The sequence below is a fragment of the Phyllostomus hastatus genome, unplaced genomic scaffold (genome assembly GCF_019186645.2).
Source record: "Phyllostomus hastatus isolate PE091 unplaced genomic scaffold, TTU_PhHast_1.1 phas_scaffold_39, whole genome shotgun sequence".
NCBI classification, from domain to species: Eukaryota; Metazoa; Chordata; class Mammalia; order Chiroptera; family Phyllostomidae; genus Phyllostomus; species Phyllostomus hastatus.
The window spans coordinates 24,730,752-24,751,132 of NW_025334028.1; the positions used below are offsets into that span (position 1 = coordinate 24,730,752).

Consider the following 20,381-nt stretch of genomic DNA (forward strand, 5'->3'; position numbering starts at 1 on the left):
TTAGAAAAAAGTTATTACCTCTGAAATTATCACAATAGAATAGCTGGTATCATCTTTAAATTTTCTTCAATGCTCTATATGTACAACATTGATAGTGTTAAGATTTTACTGTACCTGCAATTCCGTATCCTGCTTTTTTACTCACCATTATATAATAGGCACTTTTATGTTCCCACAAAGTCTTTTTAGTCATTGCTGTTATTTTAATGACTGCCTAATATTTATTAAGTAAATATTTTTTATTTTTAACTCTTTGTTGTTGAACAATCAAGTTGTTTCCTTGCAAGTTTTCAGTCAAAATATGTTCTAGCCAGTCACTCAGTAAAGAGAAAGAATTTGAATGAAAAGCCCAATATGCTTTCTTACCTATAGGTTCATATACTGACCACAACAGGTTTCTTGATGTTTATATGACCAACATTTGCTCAAATAGAATAACTTCTAGAAAGAATAATACTAAAGAAACTAAAAGTTTGCACTTGATTTTAGCCAAAAGGCTGTGAATCAACTAAAAAGAACCAACTTTATAATCTGTAGTTTGTCTTAAAGTTTTTACAGTAAGAGACCAAGAGGCTGTAGCATACACAGTTCACAGCCTGACAAATTCTTTTTGAGGAAAAGTATGTTAAATGTATATTAATGTGTCTGAAAATAAACTAAGTATAAAATTCAGAGGGAAGGAAAAAAATCCTTCTATCCTCCACAAAATAGTAACCTAAGTGCAATAAAGCAATTTTGCACACTCTGCTTAAAATTAACAGGCTGAACATTTTGGTTTCACTAATCTACCCTTAGGAGGAGAGGCAGGAAAGTACCTTTGCAACTTATCATGCCTAATAGTAATTTATCAAGCAATTTTATTTTACTTATCAGACTTAGTGTGCAAAAAAGTAAAAGCAGATGTATGGAAAATTAGCCTCACTGAAAACAACTTGAATTTAGGACTTGGTGCATACACTTCTGCTGCTCCTAACTTTTGTTCTTTTGGTCTCTTTACACAACCATACAGAACTGAACTCCCACCCCCAAAAGTCATCTTACTTATATTTTAGTAGCTAAAACTTGAAATACAAAAGGGTGATTGAAATAAATTTTATTTCTAAAGATTCATTTTTTTTAGTTCAGCTAAAGTGAAGCTGGTACATTTTTCTGGGAAGACTTTTCTTGTGATAACTTCCACAGAAAGCAGAAAATTCAGCTGCACGGTTTCCCTGAGATAAAAATGGATTTGCACTTAGGCAAAGAGTTGACAGAAGTGAGGTGCTAGGTAAATGGCACAGCTGTTAAATGATGATGCTAAGCCTCCACGCTCTGGCAGGAACGGCAGGTGAAACTCTTCTGCAGACTGCATCTCACAAATTGAATTGGAGTGTGGAGACCTACAAAAAGCAGTGGCACAAGAAACCAGACCTCAGTTGTCGTCTGTGCTTTTGGCTGCTGAACCAGTGAGCCCTGTGGTTGACTTGTGCATCTCTGATTCCCCTGGGTTTTCATGCTTTGTCATCCCTGAAGGAAGAGATTTAGAGTACAGAATGTGTTGACATCTTGTTAGTTCTGGGGCAGTAGGACTTCTGAAGAGAAAAGACAAGCCAAGAAAGCCCTGTGGGGACCAGAATGATGGGCCATGGAGCAGTTTTATGGGCATGTAAATCTTTTCAGAAAGAAACCCTTTCTGTATCCTTGTTCCCAGATTCCCTGCTAGAATTCTGCTCAAAACTGAGAGCAACCTCAGAAGTTGTTCCAAGACAGCCCTGAGGCTTGTCTCCTTCACAGGACTTGAAACTTCTCTTTTCCAGATTAACCAATCCTAACACTATCAAAGAACCCTTATTACTAGAGAATTTAATGACCTCTTACCTCCCCAGTCCTTGTCAGTCTCTTCTGGATACAGTCTAGTTGATCTATTTCTTTCCTGATGAAGGGACCCCAGTAAAGTGATTCTCCAGGGACAGCTCATTAGTGCACATTGGTTAGGATTACCTATTTTCTGCTTCTAGACTTATGGGCATATTTAGATCTGACAGTGCATAATACCTCTACTGCTGCTACTGGGTTACTGTATCCCTTCTGAGATAAGACAGTTAAGTGTGCTGGACTTCAGAAAAATATATAAAGGAGAGGGTATAAATTTAAATAGGTTCTGTAGCTAGGCGGGTAGCACAACTATGATACCATGCAGTGATTATCAGGAATGGCAGGGCTTGGGGTAGCCAGGAGAACACAGAGCATTCATAAAGGCATGCAGGTGGTTCACGTGGTCTTCCAACACCATGTGGGACAAATCACTGGATTCTCCCATGTCTGCAATGTGCTACCTCTGTACTTCAGGCCAGTCTCTGGTGTGGCATTAACAGCCACACATAGAAAACTGAAATGTCTAAGGTTCTTTTGGGCTGAACAAGTAAGACATGAAATGCTCCAAAAATAAACTCTTGAAAAGAAAGCCATTCATTACAAAGTGACCAGCAATTATATATTTTAAATCATTCAAGAATAAACTTTCAAATAATCCTAACCCTCTTATGGCATTAAGATTTTGGTTCAGATCTCTTTTCCCAAAGCTAAAGAGACTATTTTTGCTCTACAAATATTTATTATTAATTGTAATGCTAGCATTTATTTAGCTTCATATGTGGCAGGTACTATGCTAAGTATTTTGTGGAGATTTTTCAGAGTAATCCTCACAAAAAGACCAGGCAGTAGGCACCACCCACAGCTAATGCAGGGCAGAACTTTTGCTGCTGTTCTTCCTCTCCACTTTCTTTCCACTGATGCAAAACAGTGTTTTTAACCATAACACTAGGTGTCAGGCACACCATCCTTAGGGAAAAAAATCATTTAAAAATTTCTACTGATTTATTCTGTAGCTGCTCATACACCCATAAGAATAAGAAACTTAAGCTCCTTATTTTTTAGAGTTTTTCTTTCCTAGCTGTCGTAAGTTCACTTCTTGTTGAAACACCCTCCCCTTCTATCACAGACAGACCTCGGGTGGAGAGTCAAGCCTACTCCACTGTGAGCGGCTACCTGGCTGCGGGGCAGGGAGAACTCATCCTCCTGCAGGAGCAAGTGAAGAGTGGGAAACTGTCTGTGGACCAAGCCCTTGAGAAATTTAAACACTGGCAGATGGGAAAGACTGGCCTGGAAGTGATTCAGCAGGTAATACTGACCCCATCCCCTTCTGGAACATTCTCTTACTTACAGAGCTCCTAGCTTCTTTGTTAAGGTTGAGTCTTCACAAGAAATATAAGTAAGTGTTCTTTTGTTTTAAATATACACAAAGATAAGATGTTTTCAAACTATCAATCAAAAGCTGGAAAATATCCGGACTTCACGTTTATAAATTATTGGTGAGCTCAATGCCAGAATCCAATGTATCAGAGCTAAAACCTAACCAACTTCTAAGACTATCGTTAGTATAGTGAATGTTTTATGAATGTCATTGATGAAATTAGGGTGACACCTAATTAGTGACACCTTCAAAGTAGGCACCTTGGGACCTCACATAGTTCTGCTAATTGCCATCAGCTGCCTTCTTGTATTTCCCTGAATCTCATCAAGGGTCTGAAATCTCTTCTTTTCAAAGGTGATTTAATTTTTGGAAAAGCCAGAAGTTGCAGGGTGTCAAATCTGAGCTGTAAAGGGACTGAGTCACCTGTATGATTTGATCTTTCACCAAAAAACTCTGCATAAGACATGATGCATGAGCGGGCACATCGTCATGATAAAGCTGCCAATCACCAGTTGCCCATAGCTGTGGCCTTCTGAATCATCTGAATAGTTCTATGGAGGAATGTTCAAGCTTAATGCAAAATTTGATGCAGATTTCTTGCTCTACTCAGTCATTTTGAATGTGACAGCCACACAACACACATGCTCACTCAATAGCATTTATCAATCCCACTGACTAGTACAGTGAAGTCACCATTGTTCACACATGCACATTCCAGTCCACTCTCCTTGGCTGCCAGGTTACATCAATGTCCTTGTTATATTAACAGTGGTTGAACCTTTTCCAAACAGACCTTGTATATGTTTATGTGTGTGTGCATGTGTATGTATTTCAGATAAGCGTAGTCTTGTCTTCTATAAATTACGTCTTCAGAGGTGATTAGAAATTAGAGTAAGTAGTTCAAAGATAAGAATGAAAACAAAATACACCATATACACCTGTGACATTCTTCAGTGAGCACTATCAGGACTTTATTCTCTGTATCCCACAGGCTTTTCTCTTCCCAAAACATTCCATGAGTTTTTATCTTCTCATTATGGAAAGCCCAGTGTCTTAGCAATCAGTTGTCTGGCAGCTGTTTGATGAAATGCATTTAATTAGCTAGTTTACATCAAAGCATAAATAATCATTAATAGCTTAATATTCTATCTTTACCAGGGGATTATTTTTTATTTAAAACAATGCTTAGAAAAACAACACTTAGGAAAACATTTTTTAACAATGGAGAAATGAACCCCAGTGGTGAAATTTGAACAATATGGCATATAAGCAGGAGATAGTCTAGGCAAGAGGACTTTCCCAGTACATCTGAGATGACGCCACATCAGAAACCATCTGTCTCTGAGGGCAGCTCTGGCTGTGGGCCGGTGTTTAAACATGGCTCAGACTTTGCAGGGCTAAGCAAGGACAGTGATTTTGCTAAACAAATGTGAAAGAATGCTGATTGTAGAGTTTTGCAACTGATCGCTGTTCATGCTTTTCCATCTGTGCCAATGCTGCTGCCACCAAACATCCCTCTTATCCTGAAATGGATAAAATATGCTTAAGTGCACACATACAAAGCACTTTCCTAGAAGTGCCTGATTATCTGAATTTCATTGAAATAAGTCAGTTCTACTTCATCTTCCTTAGACCCTTCAATAATAAAGTTTACAATTTGGAGTAATCCAATCTAACTACCTTCTTGGAAATGTCTTAACTAGTTGTTTTATTAAAAATGTGGTTATTGGTTACTTCTATTTTGTTTGCATATTTATATTTAATGTTATTTTAGAAAGAATTTAAGGTGGTCCATACTCACTACTTTGAGACTGATCTGACTTATCTAATATAAAGGGGCAATGGGATAATGAATAAGATTAGTACGTATGCAAAACAAAGCAAAAAATTAACCTGTAATTTCAAAAGCAAGCACTAAGCCTACTTTCCAGAAGACCTAAAGTTTTAGTCATTCTGACTGAATACTGTTCTAGGTATCAGTCAGTCCTCTTCCAATTTTCTTCCCACCTTAATTGAGATGTAATTGACATATGACATTTTGTAAATTTAAGGTCTTCAGCCTTGGGTGGGTGGCTCAGTTTGAGTGTTGTCCAGTGTACCAAAAAAGTTGTGGGTTTGGTCCCCAGTCAGGGCATATACCTAGGTCGTGGGTTCAATCACTGGTTGGGACACATATGGGAGGCAACCAATCAATGTGTCTTTCTCACATGGATGTCTCTGTCTCTGTCTCTCTCACCCTCCCTCCCTCCCTCTCTCTCTAAAATCAATAAGCATATCCTCAGGTGAGAATTTGAAAACAATTTAAGGCATTCAAAGTGTTGACTTGATACACTTCCATATTGCAAAATGATTACCACTGTGGTGCTAGCTAACATTTCCATTGTGACATAATTACAATTTGGGTGGGTAGTTTCATATCTACTCTTTAGCAACACCTAAGTGTATAATACAGTGTTGTTCACTGCAATCACTGTGCTGGACATTAGATCCCAAAAACTTGTCTTGTAACTGAAAGTTCATACCCTTTGACCAACATCTTATCCCCATTCTCTCAGTCTCTGGTAACAAGCACCATTCTACTCTCTGTTTCTAGGAGTTTGATGTTTAGAGATTCAACATGTAAGTGATATCATGCAGTATTTGTCTTTCTCTCTCTAACATTTTTTACTTAACATAATGCCATCAAATCATGTCCATTCATGTTGTCGCAAATGGCATAATTTCCTTCTTTCTCATGACTGATGAATATTCCATTAAATATATTACATATGAAATATATATAATATCACATCTTCTTTATCCATTCATCCATTGACAGACACTTAGATTGCTTCTTTGTCCTGCCTGTTGCAAATAATGCCGCAGTAAGCGTGGGATTGCAGACATCTTCAATATCCTGTTTTCATTCCTTGTGATAGATATTCAGAAGTGAGCTTGCTGGATCATGTGGTAGTTGTACTTTTAATTTTTCAAGAATGTACATACCGTGTTCCATATGGAGGAACCAATTTACATTTTCACCAACAGTACTCAGGGTTCCTTTTTCTCCACACCCTGCTGACACTGTTCTCTTTTGTCTTTTTGATTATAGCCATTCTAACCAGCGTGAGGCAGTATCTCATTGTGGGTTTGACTTGCATTTTCCTTATAATTAGTGATGTTGAGCACTTTTTCATATATGTGTTGGTCATTTGTATGTCTTCTTTGGAAAAATGTCTATTCAGTTACTCTGCCCATTTTTTTAACCAGATTATTTGGGGGTTTTGTTATTGTTTGTTTTTTGCTAATGAATTGTTATGAGTTCTTTATGTGTTTTGGATATTGACTTCTTATCAAGTATAAGATTTGCAAATATTTTCTCCCATGCTGGAGGTCACTTTTTAATTTTGTTGAATATTTGTTTTGCTCTGTAGAAGGTTAATATAGTCGTATTTGTTTATTTTTGCTTTTGCTGCCTGTGCTTTCGGCTATCATATCCAAAAAAATGTTGCCAAAACCAATGTTAAGGAACTTTTCTCCTACATTTTCTCAGTCCTTAAAATAACGGCCCAGACAACAATCAGAACAAAAAATTAACATGTTCTCCCATGTTCTTAACATATGTGGATTCGCATTCAATGCCATACACTTCATTATTACTTTTGTAGTTTACAAAAATATTCATTTGTACACTGAGGATGAATCTATCAGAGGTAACTGTAAAGGTATATTATTGACAGAGGCATTATCTTAGGAAATTAGCAGGAAAAAAAATGGCACAAACAGAGTTAATAATAGAAGAGTTTCTAGAATAATGAAGACCCATGCAGAATCTCCAGAGCTGAAAATAAGGTGGTTGAGAAGGTAAAAACCCCATCTTTCATTCTCTTCATTTCTGCTCTAATCACTAGGTACCTAATTGCTCTACTCTTAGGAGAGTAACTGAAAGGCAATGAAAACAATTCTGTCTTTAGGAAATGTGGATTATCGGTTTGAGGGGAAACCCTTAGGGAAAAGTGCTACTCTTAGGTTTTCTCCTAAAAAGGGATTTTCGAATGTTAGCTTATTTTATATTGTGGTTAAAAAGAACAGATGTTCAATGCAGAATATCTGGAAATAATGATCACAAATTAACTAAGAAGGAGAATCCAGTTGTGTTTCCTTTGCTCCTGAGTCCCTAGTTCTTAGACGGGACTCCTGGGGAGGACTGTATACTACAGAAACTGGAACTGGGCTCCGGCAGCAGCAAGTCATCATTGTGTCACTCTCCTACTTTCTGTCACTAAATAGCCAGTGTGGACCCTTAGCTGTTAGATGGGCAAAACAGCTCCCAAAAGAATTGGGCCCTGGATTCCAATCCTGACTCTACCACTTACAACTGTGTGATTTAGGAAAGTTACTTAACCTGTTTATATTTCAGTTTCTATATATGAAATATGAGATGATGTTTTATATCTACTCCATGAGGTTGTGAGAATTCAGTAAGATAATGCATGTAAAGTATCAAGGATAGTCACTGGGACATTCTCAGTACCAAATTAGTTCTAAGTAGCTGTGGTGGTACTGGTTGGTGATGGTAGTGGATATTTTGTGTTGATCCATGACAAATTCGTAAATCTTGACTTCTGTTTCCTGGTTGTTTCTTCATTTAGGAAAAACTACGCCAACTAAGAGATACCATTATTGGAAAGAGGCCAGAAGAAGAAAATGTCTATGGTAAGTAAAATTGGCCTACTATTCAAAAATGATAGAGTGATGAAGTGGAAAATACAAGGACTTTGGAGTTAAGCAGGCCGGAGTTCATCTCTACACTCCATCACTTCCCGGCTGTGTAATCAGACAGTGTCCTCAATCCCTAGTACTCCGGTTCCTTGTCTGCAAAACAGGAATAATCATGCATATCTGAAAGTGGTTTATAAGTTAACAGATACAATACTTTCACCTTCTCTGACCCATAATGGACATTCAGTAAATGCAATTTTTTTCCTTCGATTTTGATGTAAGTTGCAAAAATGATGATTCTGCTCCAGTTTCACTTATATATGAGCCATTGTAGAGTATTAGACTTTTAAGTAGTCATACTTTTTAATAAGATAGAACAGTCTCAACAGAGTCAGTTCTCACAATTGTCCACACGTGGACCATTTTAATTTGTAAATCTCTGGTTGCCTTCCCCTACAGCTAGCGTGCTTCTTGGTAATGCAGATTTCCCTCGGAAATAATTAACAGTTGCTCTCCAGTGGCTCAGCGGGTCGGGGGAGGACTCATCTCAATGTTAACACAAACCAAACATTATTAAGATGGTAAATCCTCACCAAAGATAAACAACACATTCCAAAATTGAAAATAAATATGTTCTCACTATCTGACCACTCTTTCCCCAAGTCCCTACTTTTGCACAGAAAATTAAAAACTAACAACCACTAGCAAAGCTTGAAAGATTTCCTCTCTTCCATTTTCAATAATATTGCATAGCTTTCAGCTAGTGTTTCATGTGGAAATTCACCCTGTTCAAATTCATTTTCCTTTCATATTATTAGGTTGCTATCTATTTTCCCATAGTGAATTCTTCAAGCTCTCTTAGAAATGTTTCCTAAAAGAGAAATACTTTCTACAATAATTAAGGTCATAAACATGGGACTAATTTACAGATTACTAAATTCTACAGACTTCCATTCTAATGTAAAATAAGATGAAAAATTTAAAAAGTATAAAATTACAAAATATATAAATAATTTTACTAAGTAACATTAAGTCATAGTAGCAGCTAATATTTACTGACTACCTACAATACATTTAATATTATCTTATTAATTTCTTACAATAACTTTTTGAAGTAGATATTAGTTTCAGTTTATAAATAAGGAAACTGAGACTCTGAGAAACTAAGACACCCAAAGACACACAGATCAGAGACTACAACCAATTTCTGTTTACATCCAAAATCAGTGCTCTTAATCACTGGTGTCCTAATTAGGAATCAGCTAGCTCCCCTTCCAGCCAAAGTGGAATAAATAGTACCAAATAAATTCTTCCACTGTACAGAACACTAATGCTGAGCGAAAATATGAGACACCTGAGTTCAGAGAGTAAACAATAGGCAACCTAAGGCTATAATCCCAGAGACAAGCAAAGCTTCTGTGGTAGCTCTCATGATTCCCACCACTGATTTCCTGGCTATAGCCTGTGCAAAACCAGGCAGTCCTGTTGAGCTGCGGAGACAAAGATCAGAGATGAGAGCAGCTCGTGTTTCTGGAGGGTGTGTGGCAGGTCACTGCAGCAGTAGCTGTGCAGAGGCGGCCTCAGAGGGAGTAAATGATGGCACAGGTCTGTGGCTGAGAGACGAACTGTGCAAGCACAGAGCAAGCTTACCCGAGATGTACAAGATAGCAGTTTTTTAGGACATTGCACACAGAACAGAGACACTAGAATCTCAGTAGAATTAGGGAAAATCCACACTAAGATATTTGAGTTCCTGCCTGGCCAGGGTGGAAAGGTCTCCTTGACACTTTGTTAAAATACCTGGCATCCTGCTGTGAACACCAAGAGATATGCAGAGTAAGAACCATGACCTAGAGTAACACCTACCCTAGATCAGCCATAACAAAGCCTAAAACCAAGCCTCTATAGATCCACATGGATTGTACAGGGAAAAACTCTAATATTTTACATCTATATGCTTCTTGTAATTTTCAGTGTTCTTTATTCCTTAGTGAAGATCCAAGTTTTGGTTTTCACTGTCCCCTCACCCAATATAACATATTTAAACTGATTGTTATATTACAGTTTTGCTGTCTGCAAATTCTCTGATTTTATTTATCTGAAAACGCCTTCATTTCAACAAATTTTTGAGGGATATTTTCTCTGGATTTACAATTCTAAGTGGTCATTTTTATTTTTAACACTTCAATGATATTACTACATTGTCTTTAGTCCTTCATTGTTTCTGTTAAGAAATTAAATATTTTTCTCCTTTTTCCTCTATATGAAATGTGACTTTTTTCCTCTGGCTGGTTTCAAAAGTATCTCTTTATCTTGGCTTGAAGTAGTTTCACTACAGTCGCCTGCATGGAGTCCTCTTAACAGTTATGCTCTTTGGACTTTTCTGAAGTTCTTGGAACGGTATGGAGGTGGTTTACATTAAAATTGGAAAGTTTTGGTTATTATCTCCTTTAAAATGTTTTGTCCCAAACATACTCTTTTCTCCTCTGGGACTCTAACCATATTCATGCTAGACTGTGTTGTATTGGTCTACATGTCTCCGAAGCTCTGTTCTTTTTAAAGATTTTTATCTTCCCTTCATCATATTGGATAATTTCTATTGATCTGTCTTCAACTTTATTAATTCTTTTGTTATATCTAATCTGTTGATAAGCTCATCTGATAAATGTTTATCTATTTTATTGTGATTTTAACTCATACAACTTCCATTTGGTTCTTTTACATAGTTTCAATATTTTGCTTAGAGTTCCAATTTATGAACTCCTGAAAATCATATTTTTATGTAAATATGTGTATCAAAGCTGCTTTAAAGTCTGTGCTAAAGTCGATAATGGATCACCTCAGGTTGTTTTCATTGATGGGTTTGTTTGTTTTTTTTTTTTGCTTCTCTGTGGATTATATTTTCCAGTTTCTTTCTTTCTTTCTTTCTTTTTTTACTGTGAGAGCATTCTTTTATTTTCCAGTTTCTTTGTATCTCTTCCTTTATAAAAAATGAGTATTGAACATTATAGATAATCTATTGTATATTCTGGATTCTGTAAAATTCTTCAGATGAGTGTAGGTTCTTTCTTTAGTAGGCAGCTCAATTACTGACATGAATTCGTGTTGGCTTGGCTCTGAGCTTCTTTCCACTTTAACATGTAGAAAGCCCCATGTCTTTTCTGAGGCTCTCACTGGGACTAGCCCCACACTTAAGCTGGGAGTTATAACATATAAAAAAGGAAAAGATATGAAGACAATCATGTAAAGACAAAGACAAATCATACAAAGATAAGTGAATTATATGGTTGTAAAATCTTTATAGAATGAAATTCAAAGTATGGAATGTGAAGAATCAGGTACAAAGAAGAGGAAAGAATAAGGTAGGAGGTATGAAGTGGGAAGTGTAAGACATGAAGCATGAAGAGGTACACTGTTGTTTCTAAGTGGATCCTGATAGTTAAAGATGCATATTTTAGTTATAAAGCAATAATAAATAAATAGATTAGAGATGGATACACACACACATACATACATACATGGGAGTCTAGTAGAGAAAATGGAGCTCCAGAAAGCCATTTTATTAACCAAAAATAAAGCAGAAAGTTAACCAAAGAGGAATGTGAACAAAATAGATAAGTTTAAAAATAAAAAGAAAATAATAGCATTAAATGAGTCATATCAATAACTATGTAATGTAAATGAATTAAATACTTCATTTAAAAGGTAGATATTTTCAGACCAGATAAAAAGTAACACCCAACTTTGTGCTATCTAAAAGACAGGTATTTTAAATATGAGACACAGGTGAGTGTAACAAAGTACAGGATCTGCCATGCCAACAGTAAGCATGAGAAAGCTGACGTGGCTGTATCAATACAAGACAAGATAAACTTCAATACAAACAGTATTACAAGAGATAAAAGAGGATATTACAAAATGATAAAAAGGCAGATCACTAGGAAGATATAAAAATCCTAAATATTTGTATTCTTTATACTATATATGTACTTATGAATTTTATCAAGAAGCAAAATTTGATAATACTCCAAGGTATTTTCACCTTTTTCTTAGTAATTGAATGAACAAATATATAAAAACCAGTAAAAACACAGAAGACCTAAACCACACTATCAACTAACTTATCCAGTTGACATGTACAGAACAAGACATTGAAAATAATTCAGAAGACATGCTTGTTGACGGTGGATACACGGAAGGTTCACCAAGATAAGAAATTTGCTGGACTAGCAAAAAAAAAATTTCAGTGAATGTCAAAAGACTGAAATGCTCAGAATATGTTCTCTGAAAAATTTCAGTCCTTTGAAATCTTATATTCTTTTACCACAACAGAAGTATAATTTAATTAATTAGCAAAATCTCTCAAAATATACAGGGAATCAAATACATTTCAAAATAATGCAAGGTCAAATAAAAATTATTAAGAAAATATTTCAACCTAGATAATAATGAAAAATAACATCAAAACTCATAGAATGCAACTAAAACTACTTAGACAAGCATATATGACTATAAATGTTACAATAGAAAGATAAAAGTTTAAGATCAATGATCTAAGTTTTCACCTTAAGAAACTAGAAAATGAAAAGCAAACTTAATCCAAAAATAAAGGTAAGAGAAAAAAATAATAAAAATAAGATTTAAAAATTCATGAAAAGTGAAATATATGAATAGAGAAAATTTTAAAAACCAAATATTAGTTATTTTAAAACATAAATACCCCCACCAGTGTAGCTCAGTTGGTTGGGCATCATCCCATAAACCAAAAGGACACCGGTTTGATTCCTGGTCAGAGCATGTGTCTGGGTTGCAGGTTCAGTCCTAATGGGGGCATATACAGAAAGCAGCCAATCTTTCTCTCTCACACACCAATATTTCTCTCTCTCTTCCCCTCTTTCTAAAGTAAAAGATAAAATTTAAAAATTAAAAAAAACATAAATAAAATTGTAATCCCATGGCAAAAATGATGATGGAAAATATAGAAAACTAGAGTCACCAATATCTGGAATTAAAATGCTATGCTATAAAATACTATATCACAGCAGATACTATAAAAATAAAATGATACTAACAAACTATAATTAAGCATATGTCCATACAATGACATACTCACAAAAATGCCAATACATTTAATAATTTAATAAAAGGAACAAATTATTTAAAAAACAAAACTTACCAAAACTGACTCAAAAACAAGAAAAAAAACTACACTTCTCCAAATATACCTCTTTATGTAGTCTGCCTTTTAAAACTTTGTAACTATTTCACGTATTCAGCAAACACAAATGGGGCTGGGAAGAACACAAAATGGAAGGTAAACTAAAAAATAAAGAACCTTGTTGATGTTACAAATAACATATTTACACTGAGAGGGATAGAAAAAAATAAATTGAGAAAACAGAACATTATAAGGCTAAAGTTAAAAAGAAAAAAGTACATGAAAAGGGTATTTTATACTTCATTTGGTAGGGCTTATTTCCCTAGAGGGGTTTGGTTTAGCAATTTCAAAACTGCTTTGTATATATTGTAAGATTGAGTAAATAAATGTGCTATGGGAGCCTGTTTTCCTGTTGTTAGAGAAAGGAGTTACAACTAAGAGAAGAAGGAAGCTTAGGATGAATGTTGTGGTATTAGTTGGAATTGGAGGTAAGGATGTAATGACTCATGGTTATACATGTATGACAGATATATAGAAATATAATTGTGTTTATAAATATATGTATTTTTAGCTCTGTCTGCTGAGAAGACCTAGAAGCAATGATAGCTCAGCATCAATGAGAATATCTAGCACCTAAGTCTTAGTTTACAGAAACAAATGTTCAAAACGCATATGAAAAGATGCTCAAGATATTTAATCATAAGAAAAGGCAAATTAAACTACAATGAGATACCAAAACACAACAAGTATAATGGTTACAATTTTTGAATATCATCAATGCTGTGATTAGGATGTGGGAAAACTGGACACGCCCACATGCACTGCTGGTTGGAGTATGACCCATTGTGTTGACTCGAAAAGTTAAACAGGCACCAATGATGTTGCCTAGCTGTTCCACTCCTAGGTATTTTTTCAAGGGAAATGTAAGTATGTGTCCATCTAAAGACATAGTCACAAAAGTTTATAGTAGTTTCATTCATAATAGCCACACTGGAAATAGTAATCCAAATGTCCAATAGGAGAACAGATCATTACATGGCAGTATATTTATACAGTAGATACATACTGTCACTGGGAAGAGACCCGCCGAGGCCGTTCTAACCCAGCATGGTTTGGAACGTGTGGGTTCCTGACTCCGTGCAGGCAAGATTGTAAGGCATGAGTCCAGGTGATTTTTAGAGTACATTTATTAAAGCTGGAGACAGTGAGACAAAGGAAGGGCTTCGGATAGAGGAAACAAGATCTTAGGAACAGCTCTGAGCCTAGGCAGAGCTGCTTCAGCTCTTAGGTAAGTAAGGAAAACAATCAGGCCTAAGTGGAGCTTCTTAGACTTGGAAAACAAGTCATAGAGACCAAAGCAGTGAGCCAAAGCCAGGTTGCTTGCCTCATAAAAAAAGGTCATTGTAACAGAAGTGAGCCTAGGCTGGGCTGCTTAGACTCAGGAAACAAGTTACAGGGGCAAAAGGGGGGCCCACAGGGACAGAATCAGGGGGTTGCCTGGGATGAGCTACTGCTGCCCACTGCTCCCCTGGTTGTAAGTCTAGTCAGAACCCTGTGAGCTTAGGAGAAAGAAGGCAAGAGTACACACTTCAGGAAAAGAGGGGATACTGGGTCCTTTGTCTTGAGAGTTATCTGGGGTTTTTTGTAGGCAAGAATTTTAGGGGAGGAATTAATCAGATTGTCAGCTTTTCAGGTGTGTCCTTCAATATGTCGATGTATCAAAGTGAGTGTATAGGGGGGTTTGGGATCATCCTCTGGTCAGATTCACCTCTGTCTTGGATTTGGCTCTAATTGTTTTTTTGTTGTTATTTATTCCCCTGACTTTACCGTTTGGCTGGCACTAATGATACTAACTCTGTTAGTTCTCTTCCTGAATACTTGCTCTCTGGCTGGGGAGGAGAGATGGCTATGGTTAAGGAAGATAAGATCTTGTAATTTAGTAGCTGGCTGCTAATTGTTTAACTATTTTACCTCTACCTCCCTATTCATTTGTCAGGAAATTTTCCTAGCTTCCTTGTCTCACATACTACTCATCCATAAATAGGAGTACTTACTATTATAAATAACAACATGAATGAATCTTACAGATATTATGCTGGGTGAAAGATACTAGACACAAACACCTGGCTGGTGTGGCTCAGTGTATTGAATGCCAGCCTGCAAAACAAAAGATTGACGGTTCAATTCCCAGTCTAAGGCACATGCCTGGGTTGTGAGCCAGGTCCTCAGTAGGGGGTGAACCAGAGGCAACCACACATTGATGTTTCTCTCCCTCTCTTTCTCCCTCCCTTCCCCTCTCCAAAAATAAATAAATAAAATCTTCATTAAAAAAGAAAGAAAGATACTAAACAAAAAGAAGTATATACTATAAGACTCCATTTATCTTGTGTTCTAGATAAAACTAATCTGATGGAGATAGAAATCAGGTCAAGTGTTATCAAGTGCAATGGCAGGGTGAGGATTGATAAGGGGGCATAAGAGGATTTTCTGTGGGAGAAATTTTCTCTGTCTCAACTGGCTATATATATTTGTCAAAAGCATACACTGAAAAATGTTTGAATTCTACAGTATGTAATTATTACTGAATAATGTTAACTTCAAACAAAGGAGTAGCCCAGGCTAAAACAATATCATAGCAGAATAGCAAGCTTTTATTAAGTGTCAAACATATCTAAAATTATATTTAGAAACAAGCAACAGGAGGAAGGAAAAGTAATAAAAGACATGATTTCTCACACTTAATGGATAGAGGTATTTTTTAAATCAGATTGTGAAATTTCATGCCCTCCTTAAAGATAAGTAAACAAAAAAAGAGAGAAAAAGAAGACTTAAAATACATATTGAACAAAACTCATTAGAATGTCTTTTTTATCTTCCAGACAGGCTCACCATTGTGCACCATCCAAATGGTAAGTGCTTGGTATTTATGGAAGGATTTAGGACTAAAACAAAGCACATGGTAAACCAATTTCAATATAAATTAAACCTAATACCATTAGGCAGAGCAGTGTAAAATCTCACATAGCTTTTGTATTTATATGCAAAACCACTTGGCAGTCAAAATAAATGGTGAGATGGTTCTAGAATAGCAACGCTAGAGGCATTGTTATATAGTAAAAGAAGCGTATATTTTGAACTCTGTTTGACCTGGCTCTCTACAACTTACTGGTTATGACCTTTGGCAAGTCACTTGAACTTGTTGGACCTCAGTTTCCTCCCGTGTGGAATGTGGATAAGAATTCCACCATGGGAATTGCTGTGAAGATATATGTAAATAAGAGCAGATGTTTGGTGAATGGAAGTTATTAATAGAGCAAATGAAATTGGAATAACACTTGAGAGAGTGATTCACTTTAGTGTGATGGAGAGAAACGTGTGCAGAATGTTGGGAGGGTAGAGAGAAAGCAGAGGTCGGACAAGCAGCTGTGGGATAACCCAGAAGCAGTGGGCTCTGGCCAGAACCAAAGCACTGGCTGGGAACAGAAGCGAGAGGTGAGGCTGCGACGGAAAATGGGAAGCCTGCGGTAAAAGCAGGACAGTAGCATAAGCCAATGGGGAGTAGTAGGGAAAGATTTTTCTTAAAAAGTATATTTTGCAACTGGCAAATCCTGGTAAATGGAGAAAAGAAAAAGAGGAAGAAGGTGTAATCACAAGTGGATGTTGTTATTCAAAGGCGTTAGATTGTTTCTGGGCTGAAGCAACTCCTCAGTATCCTACGCGAGTTAATCAGTATAGGTAGGAGAAATTGTGGACTTGCCAAAGATGCCTTTTCAATATGCCCCTGAATAGCTTCAGTAATTTTTCCCTTTATCCATATCTTACCCTTTGTATATATAATTTTTAATATGCTGAATAAATGAATCATTAAATTTGTAAATGACTAAAGAGATAGTAACAGAGTTTGTACTTCTAGGTAACGAAAGTGTTCACAATGAAAATATTACATATAGCATACCTTTCAGCAATAAGGTAGGTTGTATTTATCTTAATTTTTGGTAAAAAGGAAAAAAGAATTTTTTTGAGAAAGAACATAAAAGCTTTCTATCCTGATTATGCCTTGAAGCATACTCAAAATATAAATAAAATAGGTTACATAACCATTTGTATACAAAATCCATGAGCAGTAACTTAAAGAAATTAACTATTTGGAAAAAAGCAAAGAAGGAACTTGATCTAAGGAAAAAGGCATAGAGGCCAAAGTGTGGTTCAATTCCACACATAGGGACCAAATAAATCTTAGAGGCAGTATGAAGGCATAATCTTTATCACAAGTCTACTTGAACCACAGTGGATACAGTCTTTAAAGTCTCTATCTAGAAAAAAATTGTAACCCCACAATATTGTTTATGTGCATATGCACTACTTCACATTGTGAAGTCAACTGAAAATAAATTGCTAACAAGAAGCTCTAAATACACTAGACAAAGACAGCCACGATTGAAAACCAAGACCAGTTCAAAACAATACTGATAATGTCCCATACACAAATTTTTCTTCATAAAAATTGTTATTCCACCTATCTATATATAAGATGTAGGGAATTTGCAGTGTTACTCCAGGTCATGTGGCAACTGTATTTCCTGCAAAAAATCCAGAATTAGAGCCCTTGTTAAGTTCTCATAATAAACCAATTTAAACGTACCAAAATTAGTAACCCTTAATTTCTCTAATGTTTCAAATAAATCATTAGTAATCTTAAAAGCCATTCACTCTTAAGAACTGATCAAAGTATTTGCATTTCTGGATCATTCTGTGGCCACCAATGGGTGACAGGCCTAATGAGCACCCTTCAATACATAGACTCACTAGACTCATTCGGCTATAGCAGAATTATGGGATGCCAGCTAGGCCCAGGAATTTATGAAAATATCTTTGTGAAACAAAGATCCTTCTCTGTGATCTAAAGGACTGTACAATCATGTTCTGTTATTTTGGAGTAAGATTTCAGATAAGAGAAAAGAATACAAATTCCCAACACTTGGACTACTCTCCATCAAAATGGAAATAAAATTTGAAGTCAAGGACTGTTACGGAGTTGAGCTTTACAATGATTGGTTCTTTATAAAAGGGAGGATTTCTTGTCAGTTACCTCGGCACAGCTGCTTTTTCATGACTGTGAAAGGCAGCTATGACTTTTTCATGTTTCTTTGCTCAGCTTTAAAAATGGAGAAATGCTAGCTAGCTCTTTGTATTTTTTTTTCTTAGCATCCTGCTCGACTCCAAGTTGAAAAGGAATTTGGTTTCTGTTACAGAAAAGATCACTAAGGAAGGTAAGAAAAACAGCCATGTTTTTTAAAAACCTAAATTAGGCTTATTTGGGACTTGAAGGAATCATTTGTCTAGCAAACAAAATAAATATTTCATTTTCTTCTCCTGAAAGAATAAACATGTGTATTTTTCAAGCCAAAGGTGATTGTTCCTTAGAAAGATTTATGTATGGGGGTGACTTTATGCTAGCTAATCAATTTCAATTGATGATACATTATTCACTAATGCATTTCCTGTGATCTCTTTTTCAGGTTGTTATAATGAAACAAGAGTCTGCAGATACTGTGCTTTCTGCATTTGGATGGCCTGCTGTCTTCAGGGCAAATCTATATTGTGAAAGAAAAAGCAGTCCTCTGGATTTCAGAGTTTATTATTGCCACAATTTATTGACATTATATCTGCTCCAGATGAGTTTATCAAGACTAAAATTGAATGCCGGCATTCTTTGAAAATAAAATTCTTGCATTTTACAATGCAGTTCCCACTGAAGCAACTATTTTCCATTTTGAAAATTGAAGGACAAGAGCAGAAATATTAAATGCTCTGTAGCAAAGTTAGTGGGTCTAATTTAGGCACTAACCTTAATGACTTACTTCTCCAGTCCTTAGAATAACAATGAAAACACAAATTTGTTCAGTACATATTTGCCTTTTGAGTGACTTGTCCATTTTCTGAATTTCTCACATTCAAAACTATCTATTATTATTATATAATGTTTGCAGAAATCTTCCTTTATTTAGTGCTTATTTGCATGTAACCCTGAACATCATTTTTCTAACTTTTTGTATCTCATGTTAATATATATTTCTATAACCTATATACCTTGTTAAAAGGCTTACAAATTCACCATCTTATTTCTTAGACACATTTTACTAGCTTAGAATAGAAAATGGTTTTAGCATTCTATGATTTTCATGAACAATTGCTGCAAATAAAATGAATGTTTAAAGCTATGTCTGACTTTTAAAAATTAATGTATGGGGGGAAAGATCAATGCATGGAAATTAACCACTAAATTCTTCTGCCTGCCATTTTACAAAGAGAGAAGTCTACGAAAATTATTTGAAAGTGAACTTGAGTAATAGAACAAAAGCCCCATTTCAGGCCCTCTCTGCCAGAGCTAGCCGGACCCCAAAAAGCATAACTGACTCTTCTTTTATGAGCCTTTATCCTCAGGACTAGAAAATTACTGGAAGCACCCTGAAGGTGCAGAGGATCCGAGGAACTTACGAAACAGGACGTGCCAGACCACAACTACCAGACCATGCACCCAAAAACAATAAGGAGACAAGATGCAGCCCGTACAAGACCAGCCGAAACATCCTGCTCTACAGCCACCCCAGTCACCTCGTAAAAGCTCAAAGCCCCCGCCCCTCAGGGCTGGTGTACCTCCACACCAAGCCCCTCTGCCCTCTTGGAAAATTAATAAAAAAGTTTTACTCTCTATACTTTCTTCTGTTTCTGAATTCTTTCACAGCCCACATCACCAACCACCCTAATACAGACTAATTTCACTGTGTAGGGCCCATGAAGTAGAATAAACAGAAACGATGTTTCTCTACCTTCTAAACAAAGATGGGAATGTTTATTTTTTTACAGTCCTTCTGCAAAATATTGATTATAGGTTTCTCAAGACTATTAAACTTGTTAAATAAACCTGGTTTTTAAATAATACAGTTTAATTAATCCCTATAGAAGCTGCCTTTGATTATTATATTTCAAAATTCAGCCTAAGTTTCACATCCAAACTTTCAAGAACTGGAATGCTGTTCTGTGCATGAGCCCTCATTTCTGCAGATTGCCACACCCAAGTAGTTAGGGAAAGCAATGGGGAAGCTGACTGCTTTTCTATGATTTTCTCCATTTGTAAAGTGTAAATGTATATATCATCTCTAAAGTCAAAACTTCCATACTAGCCTGTGACTGATACCTACAATTGCACCATTAGCTTTAGTTTTATTAAGAATGTGAAATCCAGTGACAAGTAAAATTTTAACTTTCCTAATTATAATTAGCTCATTT

General features: G+C 36.0%; 1 protein-coding gene across 4 annotated transcripts in view; it reads left to right on the forward strand.

The window, feature by feature from the left end:
* Window positions 1-19,805, forward strand: part of BANK1 (B cell scaffold protein with ankyrin repeats 1) — a 305,662-nt gene extending 285,857 nt beyond the window's left edge. For 2 of the 4 annotated variants that reach the window (XM_045820456.1, XM_045820453.1), the window contains 5 exons: window positions 2,981-3,159; window positions 7,864-7,927; window positions 15,971-16,000; window positions 17,005-17,060; window positions 19,523-19,805. In XM_045820456.1, coding sequence (XP_045676412.1) covers window positions 2,981-3,159; window positions 7,864-7,927; window positions 15,971-16,000; window positions 17,005-17,060; window positions 19,523-19,642 — 449 coding nt within the window. In that variant the 3' untranslated portion in view covers window positions 19,643-19,805. Of the gene's footprint in view, window positions 1-2,980; window positions 3,160-7,863; window positions 7,928-15,970; window positions 16,001-17,004; window positions 17,061-18,296; window positions 18,362-18,610; window positions 18,699-19,522 lie in introns of those variants that run through there. The other 2 variants (XM_045820454.1, XM_045820455.1) reach the window with 2 other exon arrangements.
* The last annotated feature ends 576 nt before the right edge of the window (window positions 19,806-20,381 follow it).